Here is a 12,646-nt window from a genome sequence, read left to right as displayed (position 1 = left end):
TTTTTAGGAATTGGTCCATTTCTTCTGGGTTGTTCAAGTTGTTGGCATATAATAATTTTTAATATTTTCTTATAATCCTTTATATTTCTGTGTTGTTCATTGTCGCTTCTCTTTTTTTCATTTCTGATTTTATTTATTTGGTTTCCCTCTTTCCTTTTATGAGTCTGGTTAAAGGTTTATCAACCTTGTTTAACTTTTCAAAGAACCAGCTCTTGGTTTCAATAAACTTTTGTATTGTTTTTTAGACCTTATTTTCTTTATTTCCAATCTGATCTTAATTATTTCACTTCTTCTTAACTCACTTTGGGCTTTGTTTGTTGTTGTTCTTCTATTTCCTTTAGGTGTAAGATTAGATTGTTTATTTGAGATTTTTTTTTTTGTTCTTTTGATTTAGGCCTGTATTAGTATGAGTTTCCCTCTTAGGACTGCTTTTGCTACATTGCATAGATTTTGAGTCATTGTATTTTCATTTTTATTTGTTTTCAGGTATCCTTTGACTTTCTCCTGATCTCATTGTTAACATTCATTGTTTTGTAAAATGTTATTTGGTCTTTGTGTGTTAGTGTGCTCTTCATTTTTTTTTTGTACTTGATTTCTAATTTCATACCATTGTGGTCAGAGAAGGTGCTTGATAGAATTTCAGTCTTTTTAAATTTATAGAGAACTTGTTTGTGGCCTAACATGTGATCTGTCCTGAGAAATGTATCACTTGAACTTGAGAAGAATGGGGTGAAATCTTCTAAAAATATTTAAATCCATCTGCTTTAATGTGTCATTTCAGTCTGCTTTTTTCTTAATTGATTTTCTGTCTGGAAAACCCATTGATATCAATGGGGTGTTAAAATCCCTCACTCTTACTGTATTATGGTTGATCTCTTCCTCTATGTCCACAGATCGCTGTATGTATTCAGGTGCTTTTGTGTGGGGTGCATAAATGTTTATAATGGTTATGTACTCTTGAAATTGAGCTCTTTATCATTAAGCAATAAACTTTAAAAATTCCCTCTTTGTGAAAGTATTTCACATGTTGCCTGCCCCAACTGAAAGATAACACACTTATGCTGGCCTGGGCAATTAAACATAATATCTGGCAGAATATACCACATGGCTGTGCATCAAAATGGGATGAAAATAGCAAATCAAAGTCATAATTTTGTCAGAGGAATTTTTTACTGTGTTTTTATCTTTGTCCCATAGACAATTAAAGTGTTTATATAGCATATGTGTACTTGGACATGTAAGGAGACATATTTACTTTATTGAAAAATAAGCTAGGTTTATTTAAAAATGAAGTGTCTTTTTGTTTATTAGTTACTCTGGCCAGATCAAGGACAGATAATATAAGAGATGCATCAAGGAAAAAATAAACTTTGCGTAAGATATTGAGACTCATTACTCTTTTTTAAAAAAGATTTTGTTAGTTTACCTTTAAAGAGAGGGTAAGGGAGGGAGAATAAGAGGGAGAGAAACATCACTGTGTGGGAGATACATTGATTGGTTGCCTCTTGCGTGCCCCGAACTGGGGACCTGGCCTGCAACCCAGGCATGTGCTCTGAGTGAGAATGGAACTGGTGACCTTTTGGTTTGCAGGCTGGCACTCAATCCACCCAGCCCCACCAGCCAGGGACAGACTTACTACTCCTAATACATTTCAAGTTCTCTTTTGAAAGCAATAAATATCTTTTTCCATCTAACAAATAAGGATATTTCTTGTTAATCTGCTGGCAGCTATTCCCCCTAAATAAAATGAACTCTCAAGGCTACCATGGTGTGTGTGTCTACGTGTCCCAGCCTCTCATCTACCATCATGCGAGTGGGAAGGTGTCATCAGGAATGTTATTCATTAGGTTTTTCATCTTCTTTTTTAAAAATTTTGTTTGTAATATTCTCTTTACAGACTGATTTGTTAGCAATACATACACATGTGTGAACTGCAGCTAGCCACTGTTAAAACCAGGATATGTAACCCAGGCACAGCCTGTGGAACATGAAAGTCACATGCAGGAATAAGAATAGAGACAGTTCACAACTTTGCTGGAGATGCTCACCATGGAGGAATTTTAGCTGAATACTTGCATTCTCATGTGTACAAGCAGATGGTGATGTGCTGCCAAAAGTCCAACAACAGGCTCTGTGGAAAGCTTCTTAAAGACCCTGAGCTGACTCTTGCCAGCTGGATTGAGCTAGTTTCAACACTCACTGCCCACAGAATGTAAAAGGTGACCTTCTTTGGAGATGAGAATACCAAAAGGCCATCTCGAGAGTATGTATATGTTAGAGACAGGGATCCTGTAGAAATAATTAGATAGTGACCCAAGCAGGTGTGCTCAGGCAATAGCACTCATTCTCCTCTGGCGACAACAGCAGGGACTGCTGGCCTGGCTTGGACATAGTCTTGGTCCAAGTAGGAAGTACCATAGAGGTCCTGCCTTGCAGGGAGGGCTCAGTCATGCCCACGCTGGACCCTCTGCCTAGAGTTGGAGCTGCAAGTCTGGCTTTATTTTGTATGAAACGTGTCTCAGTTTATTAGGTAGTAGTATTCTAAATTGGAGTCACAGCACCCTCACTGCAATACTAGAATGAAATTAATTTACAAAGCATATGTAAAAAGGAAAAAATGACAATTAAAATCAGACTTGTCACTCTTCTGTTTAGTTGTTTGATCTGGTGCCTTTGTAAAAGGGATGGGCAGACCAAGATATGGCCTGCACCCCTCACTTGGCCAGCATGAGGCAGAGTCTTGGTAAAGCATTAACCATCATGGGTATCTACAGTCATGAGCTAATGGCTCCCATTTTGACATGAAGTGTAGAACATGTACTAGCCAGAACACAACAGTGCATGTGATGGGCTCAGAAGAGGAGATTTAAGCTATGAATACCTACAAGAAGAATTTTCTTATGGTTAGCCTGAAGGACCTACTCTGTGAAACTGAGTGGCTTAACTATAAGTGAATCAACAGCATTATCATTAGCAAAAGAAAGAGGGCTCATTTTTTTGTTGTTGCAGGGTCCATGGACACCTACAGCATGCCAGAAGGGAAGGCACATGTGGCCCCTATGGGAGAAGCCCCCACCTACGTGAATACCCAGCACTTCTCTCTGCAGGCTGGACCAGCTGCAGGAAGCAGCACAGAGAGCAGCCCCAGGAAGGACCTCTTTGACATGAGTGGGTTTCCATTCACCTTTAGTTTCCTTTTCTTTTGAGGTTGCTTTCTACACTGCTTTTTATTGGAAATCTGTGCAATTACTGAATTTTCTATTATCTGGGTTTTGATTAACAATGATGACTAGCAGAACTTTTCTGGCTTGTGATTGGACTTTTTAACGCTTTGAACTTTGGTTAACCTTTGCTTTGGGATTACATCCCTGCCTGTTGTCTAGAGACAAAGCAATTTCCCCCTCTTTTTGGCATTTACTTACCTCTTGAAGATCTGCACAAGTGTTGATACAAACAATATACATAAATAAATACACTCATTTATTTATTCACTTAAATATATTAACTGGTTGTTGTGTACCAAAATCTGTCTCAGTTTCTGAGGATGCCAAGGTGAAATGGTATGAGCACTGTCCTCACAGAGCTCTCAGTCTATTGAGCAAGTCCAACATAGAACCAAGAAATGGCAGCACACCCTTTTTGTATGCACACACATGCTTGCCTTCACTCTCATTGTTCTCCTATTGTTTCTCTTTCTCTACAACTACAGATCTCTTTCCCTATTCCATCAACACCTAACATGTGTCAAATACCATTCTACTCACTGGGGATATACAGGGAAACAAAGCAAAGTCCCTATTGTCATGGAGCTGAAATAATCACTATGTATTATCAGGTAGTAACCAGTGGTGGCTCTCTGAGCCTCTGCTCCAGTTTTAACAATGTCTCATAACTGCAGTTTAGTAGTTGTATTTGCAGTCAAACAGTTTTACTGTTTAATTTATTCAGTTTATCAATGAGTCCTGGCCCCAGAGCCTTGGGAGAATTAAATAGGCCTGGGATTTGAGATAGGGAAATTGAGAACTAGAGCCAACATCTTCTCATCCATCAATTTCTACTCCTACTCCTCAAGTTAAAGAAGAGGAGACAAAAGGACAAAAGGGCTCTGGGAGGCTAGTATCTATGGAAACATATGAAAAAATAAAAGTAGCACTCTGTTTATTTTGAACCATTGGAGCTAAATAATGACAGTGGTGATGATGGTGGGGATGGTGATGACAGTGGGGATGATGATGATTGTGCAGAAAGAATATAATAAAAATTGTCAACTACTCCAGGTAATTAGGGAAAAGATAGTGTAAAGAAATGAAATAAAACTGTAGTCAATAGTTTTAACTTTTTTTCACTTCAACTATATAAATGATTTAAAAACTGTCAAAATGACATGATTTTGATTTCATTCACCTTACTTCTGCCCATCTTCTACTAACAATAGGTCTTATTTTACAGTACTTGATGAATATTTATAGAGTAGCAATTATGTCCCAGGAATAATATAGGGCTTCAGGGATATAATTGTACCCAAGAGAATGCTATTCTTGTTGTTGTGGTCCTTGCATTGTACTGGGTTGGCAGTACAATGGACCAAAATTATAATACCACGTATTTGTATAGCACTCCACATATTTTTTCAAAGTGCCTTTGTACAATTCTTTATTTGAAAATCAAACACTGAGGTTTTATTAGATGTACCTGCTGACTTATATGCCTCTAACATTTGTTGATGTTGGAGCAGAAGTCCTACCACTGACCATGCCCTGTAGGGAAAGGCATGTTCTAAAGAGCCTGAAGTCAGCTCAACCTCAGCCATGCACACAAGAGCTTTTTCCACAGGGAAACAAGTGAAGGTCAAGGGGAGGTAAGGCTCCTTGTCTGGGGCAATTCACACAGGGGGAATCAATAAACATCACTTTTATTTTCTTTTAAAAATTCACCCAATACAAAGATTTTGAAGTAAATATTTGATGGATTGTGTTTAGCTTTTGCACGCAGTCAAAATCTTGCAACTTGTTTTTTCCTTTGTGTATTTCCTTTAGTTTGGCAGGGTTTATTCAGACGAGATCGGGCACGTTCAGGGTGGTATGGCCGTAGACTGGCAGGTTTTTATTCAGAAGAGAATGTATTTGTTAAAGAGGCTAGCCAATGTTCCAAAAAAAGTTGATGCTGTGTAACATGCACAGTCCCCTGAGGCATGCAAAACTGAAGCCATTCTAACCAGCTAGACAGAGGGTGTGCTCAAATTCTTGGCAAAGGCACAGCACTCAGCTGCCTTGGGAAAGCAAATTTATCAGAAGGATTCATGCCAAGATTTGGGCTGTGCTTTCAAATGCTTGTTTTGATGAGTCTCATTATATTGTCAGCTCGTCATTTGTCTCTAGTTCCTTCTTCTGGTAGAGTTGCCTTTGCATTTCCATCACTCACATTGTACTGTTTATCATTTGTTCTTCCTGGGCCCACCTGTTGCTGGCAAATGCTGATGGCAGAACCTTTTGAAGATGCTCTTAAGAACCAGCCCATGGGACTAGTGCTGAGCAAGGCTGCCTCTGTGGAGTGCATCAGCCCTGTCTCATCCACAGCCCCGGATGCTGCCATGCTAGAAGAGCTGAAAGCTGAGCCTTGGTACCAAGGTGAGATGAGCAGGAAAGAGGCAGAGGGGCTGCTGAAGCGAGATGGAGACTTCCTGGTCAGGAAGAGTACCACCAACCCTGGCTCCTTTGTTCTTACGGGAATGCATGATGGCCAGGCCAAGCATCTTCTGCTCGTGGACCCGGAAGGCACGGTGAGCACGGTGACTGCTTTCTATCCTCTCCTGTGATGTCCTGATAGTCAATCATTTAGAACCATGAACCCCAGGCACAGGGGACTAATGCTTTCAGGCCAGAGCTGGGCTAACAGAGCTCACAGTCATGGCCCCTGAAATTTATAAAATTCGACAAATCACCAGGGCACAGGCTGAGAGCCTTAGTTCTTCTTTTTTAATTGTTCAATTATAGTTGTCCCTCTTTATCCCCCATTACTCTCCCCTGTCCCACCCACCTCCCCTCACAAGTTCAATCCTCCCTCCACCCCTTGTCCTTGTCCATGTCCATGGGTCCTTTATACATGTTCCTTGATTTGAATTCTTCTTTTAAATAAACAGAAACTGATCATGTTTTCCTTCCAAATACATTCATAGTGGACAAGGAGGTACACAAGGCTCCTGAGCTTTTAATACTCCTTTCAAATATTTTAAAAAGTTGAATACCAGGGTTTTATTTGTAGGTTGTGAATAGGTTGAAACAGTATGTAATAACTGCTCATTAGTGTTGTGTCCACCCACAGAAGTGATGTCTTGTGACAGCAAGCTCAACAGCACTAATGATTATCAATTAAATATCCCATCACCTAGTTAATAAATTTATCTGACTTCACCTTGTCACAATCTAAGATTGCTGAGATTAATACTCATAATTACTTAACCTAACCATTGAGTAAATTCCAGGATTGTTGTTTAAAATCTTTTATCCGGTGAAAACAAAGAAGCAGGTGGAGTTAGCTAAATATTGATTAAGAACATTGCATTTTTTTATTGCTAGGTAGAGATGAAGACTTAGTCTTCAACTGCATGTGGTGAACATAATTTACTTGTGTGTTTCTGGGGAAGGGCAGTGTTACCTGAGATGATTTGTTACCCCAGGTGTCTAGACTATGTTGACCACACACCTCAGCTCTCTAGACATTGTCTCTATACCTCTTCTTCCCCCAGCACCTGGCAACTACCTCTGCGAATGTAAATGTAGAGCTTTCCAACTTGCCTTTTTTCATTGTATGGATTTTTAAAAAATATATGCACAGTGAGGAAAATATATTTTATGTTTATACATTGAAAAAATTTGCCAAAATGATATTGTTCCACAAATCCCATTTCATCTCTTTCTTTTTCCCCTGGGCACATGTTTCTGAGGTCTGTCAGTGGTGACTTCTATACAATGAAGAGTACCTTGGGTAGGTGGCCTGGGGTCCCTGTACATGGTCCACACATAACTTCCTAAACTCTTTGTGAATACCTGAGGCACTAGAGACATGACCAGCCCTTGTGCTTATTCCCCTGTACCCAGGACAGTGTCTCTGGGGCACATTTTTGGAGTGGAGAGTTTGTGGTTAGAGGATATACATGCATTTAATTTTGCCATGGGTTGCATTTGCTTCCAGAAGGGCTGGACTACCTACATGAAAATCAGTGGGGCACGAGGGGTCTCACATCTTCCTCTTCCTTGATGTCACCCCTTTGGTGTTGCTCTCCTATTGGAACAAGTGGTTGAAGTGGTGTCTCATTGTGTGCCATGCAGTTCTTTGAATACAATACATCCATAGGTTTCTCCTGTACATTTTACATTCCTATCTTTTCTCCATATTTCTATGTATTTTTTAGTATTCCTATAGGCCTTTTGTTGAGTTTCTAAGTCATAGACTTTCTATATATACTCTTTCAGTTTTCTACCTATTGAATAATTTTGTCTGAAACACTCTTCTTTTTTTCCAGATCGTCAAGATTCATTTATTTTTTTCACAGTTTTTAATTGTTCAAGTACAGTTGTCTCTATTTTCTCTCCCCCTCCCCCTCCCTGCCCCAGCCAACACCACTTCCAACCCTTGATCCTATCTCACTTTGGTTTTCATCAAATAGAAGTATTTCTTTGGAGTGTAGCCAAATCCATCAATTTTTCCCATTACAATTTATGTTTTGAATTTTAAAAGATTTTTCTCACCTGCAAATCACAGATATACTATATTCTTCTATATTTTCTCCTATGAGCTTTATAGTTTTATCTTTCACATTTGCAACTGTGGTTACTTTTGAAGGTAATTTAATATAGGGGCCCAACTTTAAGAAAAATCCCCATGTAGTAACCCAACTTTTTATCACTATTTACCAAGTAATTCATCTTTTTCTGTAATACTGTTGCTCTTCTTATTACATATTAAGTTCCCTTTCCCTGTATCATGGGTTTGTTTCTGCACTGTCAGTTCTGTTCTGTTAATCTCACAGTTCATTATTCCTTTAACAAACACCATACTGTGTTAATCATTATGGCTTTGAAACTGCCTTAATCTCTGGTAATATGTATCCTTCATCTTGATTCTTCTTGTTGTAAGTTGTGTTATCTATTTTCCAACACTTATTCTTTTTTGTTCTGATTTTAGATTTACTTTATCAAGTAAATGAAAGAGAAAGAGAGAGAACAGGTTGGGGTTTTGATAAGATTTGTAGATTAATTTGGGAGGAGATTGCAATGTGCAATGTTGCAGGAGGACCTTTCTCTCACCTCCTCTCAGAACAAGACTGGAAATAGAACTAAATGGAAGAACAGTCATCCAAAGTTACAAACTGAAAAGTACTGAAGAGAAGGGGCAGAAACCACCTCAAGACAGGCAGGAAGAGTGAGGATGGCCCCAATCCAACAGGCAGCAGGCTAAGGGTACAAAGGGATAATGCAGCTATGAGAGCTTTCCCTGAAAAAACTGAAGCCTGAACCCCAGACCAGGCTCCTCAAAACAGAGTACCAGAGCTGGGATCATCCACCCATGTAGAATTCAGTGGTGACAGGCAATGGGGTATCTATCTGCTGGAGAAAGATGGAGCCCTGTGGAGACAAAGCAACATTTAAAAAAATGATCCAAAGCACAAATTTCTCATTGGCAGCCACTCACCCTGGGCTCTGGGGAAGGGAGGGTGCTGCTGGGATCCCTGTGTCGGGTCATCCCCCTACTGTATTGCAGTAGCCATTTTTCTTGAGAAGAGCAAGCCCCTCCCAGGGGAATAAACCTGTGGAAAAACAATTACCCCATCTTCTATAATCCCACTCATCACACTGTGTGGAATCTTTCTCTCCCCACCCTGCATCTTTTTTCTACCACCCTGCATCTTAATCCCTGCTGAGGAGACAAAAACACAGGCAGACTCAGGCGGTGTCAGGGACTAGATTTGGAGCATGACCATTTCCTACACTTTCTTGAGAACTGGACTGGTGCTTCCCCCTCACAGAAGAGTGGGTAGAAATACCTGATAGAAACACACCCCTGATTTCTGGCAGACCCAAACTCTGGACTCCAGAGACCCTACTTGTCTGCCTACTAAGGGCTTTACCCTGCCAAATTCAGGGAAATAATTCAGAATATACTGAGATATGAGACTCTGAGGCAGTGGAACACACCCACCATCTTCCTTGAAGTCTAAACAGCACCCTTTCCCCTTATGGAAGATTCAGGGATCCCATCCTCCCAATTTTGCCAGAAGTCCTTTCAGGAAACAGCTCTTTCAGTGACTAAATCCCACAGCCAGGCAACAGGTAGAGGCAGGTAGAGGCAGATCTTGTTTGCTGCCTTAGGATGTTTGCTGATCCACCTCCGGGCCTTGTGCCTTGGGGCACAGCTTGGCCCCTTTCATGTGCAGCCAAGCCTGGTGGAGGCAGCCACAAGCTGTGGATCACTTGCAACTTTGACCAGACTTCTGGGGACCAGATGTGGACAGCATCTGAAATTGGCTTACACCAGCTTCAGACAACACTGGAGGATATCCAAAGGGAGATCCTAGAAGGCAGGCACTAAACTCTACTGGCAAGAATTCCATTTTGTTCTTTTTCATATTTTTTTTATTTTTTCTTCTCATTAACATTTTCTCTCTACTTTTTCTTTCACATCTCATATTTTATTCTTTTCTCTTTATACTCTACTTTTTCTTTTCTTATTTTTTATTCTTTCCCTTTCTTTGGTCTTTTGGGGGGGGCAGTTTCTCTTTCTACTGCTTATTATTATCATTTTCTTCCTTCTTTCCTCTCCTAATCTTTTTCTTCATTTTTTAAGCATTTTTTATTGTATTTTTTCTATTACCATTTAGCCCCCTTACACTCCACAGCCTCCTGCAATCACCACACTGTTGACGATGTCTGTGAGTGCTTTTTCCTTTTTGCTTAATCCCTCCACACCTTAAACTCCACATCCTTAGCTGTGGAGATAGCATCCTGCTTGCTATCTCTGGGTCTGTTTCTATTTTGCTAGTTAGTTCACTTTGTTCATTATATTCCACATATGAGTGAAATCACATGGAATTTTTATGACTGGCTTATTTCACTTAACATGATGTTCTCTAGGTTGATCCATACTGTGGCAAAGGGTAACATTCCTTTCTTTTTTATGGCTGAGTGGTACTCCATTGTGTAAGTGTGCCATAGTTGTTTTATCCACTCATCTACTGATGAACATTTGGACTGTTTCCATGTCTTGGCAATTGTAAATAATGCTGCAGTGAATATAGGGGTTCTTATGTTCTTTCAAATTACTGTTTTAGGTTCCTTTGTATATATTCCCAGAAGTGGGATCACTGGGTCAAAAAGCAGATCCATTTTTAATTTGTTAAGAAAATTCCATACTACTTTCCACAGTGGCTGCACCAATTTGCATTCTCACCAACACTGCAAAAGGATTCTCTTTCCTCAACATCCTCAACAGCACTTGTTTGTTGATTTATTGAGAATAGCCATTCTGAAAGATGTGAGATGATATCTCATTGTGGTTTTAATTTGCATCTTTATGATAATTAAGGTGTTGAGCAACTTTTCATATGTGTATTGGATATCTGTATGTTCTCTTTGGAGAAGTGTCTATTAAGGTCATTTGCCCAGTTTGTAATTGGGTTTATGTATTTTTGGTGTTGGTTTTGTAAGTTCTTTAAAAATTTTGGATATTAACCCTTTATATCAGATGTATTGATGAATATATTTTCCCATTCTCAGGATTGTCTTTTTATTTTGTTGAGGTTTTCATTTGCTGTGCAAAACATTTTTAGTTTGATGTAGTTCCATCTTTTAAACTTTAAAAAAAATATTTTATTGAGGCCCTGGCTGGTGTAGCTCGGTGGATTGAGGGAGGGCCTGCAAACCACACGATCGTGGTTCAGTTCCCAGTCAGGGCACATGCCTGGGTTTCAGGCTAGTTCCCAGCAGGGGACTCACAAGAGGCAACCATACATTGATATTTCTCTCCTTCTCTTCTTCCCCTCCCCTCTAAAGATAAATAAATGCAATCTTTAAAAAAAGAATAAAAACATTTTAAAAACATTTTATTGATTATGCTATTATAGTTGTCCCATTTTTTTCTTCCCTCTATTCCCCTCAGCCATGTACTACCCCCACTATCAATCCCCTACTTTAGTTCATATCCATGGGTCATAAATATAAGTTCTTTGGCTTCAATTCTTAACCTCCCCCCTGTCTATTTTGTACCTACCATTTATGCTTCTTATTCCCTGTACCTTTTCTCTCATTCTCACCTCTCTCCCTTCTTACTGATGACACTCCATGTGATCTCCATTTCTGTGAATCTGTTCCTGTTCTAGTTATTTGCTTAGTTTGTTTTTGTTTTTGTTTTTAGGTTTGGTTGATAGTTGTGAGTTTGCTGTCATTTTACTGTTCATATTTTTTATGTTCTTCTTTTTCTTAGATAAGTCCCTTTAACATTTCTTAGAATAAGGACTTGGTGATGATGAACTCCTTTAACTTGACCTTATCTGGGAAGCACTTTATCTCCCCTTCCATTCTAAATAACAGCTTTGCTGGACAAAGTAATCTTGAATGTAGTTCCTTGCCTTTCACAAGTTTGAAAACTTCTTTCTAGTCCCTTCTTGTCTGCAAGGTTTCTTCCTGAGAAAACATCTGGTAGTCTTATGAGAACTCCTTGGTAGGTAACTGTCTTACTTTCTCTTGCTGCTTTTAAGATTCTCCTCTTATCTTTATTTTTTCATTTGATTTCTTTGCCTGCAGAAATATATTCAATAAAATATTGCTATGAACAGTGTCTGTGATTTTGATGTCTATGTTTTCTTCTAGGATTTTTATGGTTTTGGATCTAATATTTAAGTCTTTAATCCATTTTGAATTTAATCTTGGGTGTGGTGTAAGGAGGTGGTCTGGTTTAATTTGTTTGCATGTGTCTGTCCTATTTTCCCAACACTATTTATTAAATAAACTGTCTTTAGCCCATTTTATGTGCTTGCTTCCTCTGTTGAATATTAATTGTCTATGAAGTTTTGGCTTTATTTCTGGGCTCTGTATTCTGTTCCATTGATCTATGTGTCTCTTTTTATTATATTTTCATGCTGTTGTGATTACTCTGGCTTTATGCTATAGTTTCATATTAGGTAGTGTGATTCCTCCAACTTTGTTCTTCTTTCCCAAGGTCTCTGTTGCTATATGTGGCCTTTTGTGATTCCATATAAATTTTGAAATATTTGTTCTAGTTCTGTGAAATATGTCATTAGAATCTTGATGGGAATTGTATTGAATTTATAGATTCCTTTAGGTGTTATGGACATTTTAATGAGGTTAATTTTTCCCATTCATGAACATTGCGTGTTCTTCCATTTAGTCATATCTTTTTCAATTTCATTGTTTTTCAAATAGTTTTTTTAATTTAATTATTGTTCAAGTACAGTTTCCTCTCTTTTACTCCCATCCCAGCCCACCCTCCCAGTGCTTGCCACCTCCCTCCCATTTCCACCCCCCTTAGTTGTTGTCCATGTGTCCTTTATACTAGTTCCTGTAAATCCTCCCCCTTTCCCCCTGAAATTCTCTCCCCTCTCCCCTCTAGTCGCTGTCCCCCATTCTCTATT

General features: G+C 39.1%; 1 protein-coding gene across 1 annotated transcript in view; it reads left to right on the top strand.

Annotated features, from left to right (window-relative positions):
* SHC3 (SHC adaptor protein 3) overlaps positions 1-12,646 on the top strand; it is a 136,829-nt gene that overhangs the window by 65,071 nt on the left and 59,112 nt on the right. Inside the window, exons 8-9 of the mRNA XM_037056243.1 lie at positions 3,010-3,168; positions 5,484-5,779. Coding sequence (XP_036912138.1) covers positions 3,010-3,168; positions 5,484-5,779 — 455 coding nt within the window. The remainder of the gene's footprint in view (positions 1-3,009; positions 3,169-5,483; positions 5,780-12,646) is intronic.

This window comes from Sturnira hondurensis, unplaced genomic scaffold (genome assembly GCF_014824575.4).
Source record: "Sturnira hondurensis isolate 20B ecotype Veracruz unplaced genomic scaffold, ASM1482457v3 Scaffold0008860, whole genome shotgun sequence".
In the NCBI taxonomy this organism is placed as follows: domain Eukaryota; kingdom Metazoa; phylum Chordata; class Mammalia; order Chiroptera; family Phyllostomidae; genus Sturnira; species Sturnira hondurensis.
Note: the sequence above shows the minus strand (reverse complement) of the source record. Positions and strands in the feature narration are given on the sequence as shown.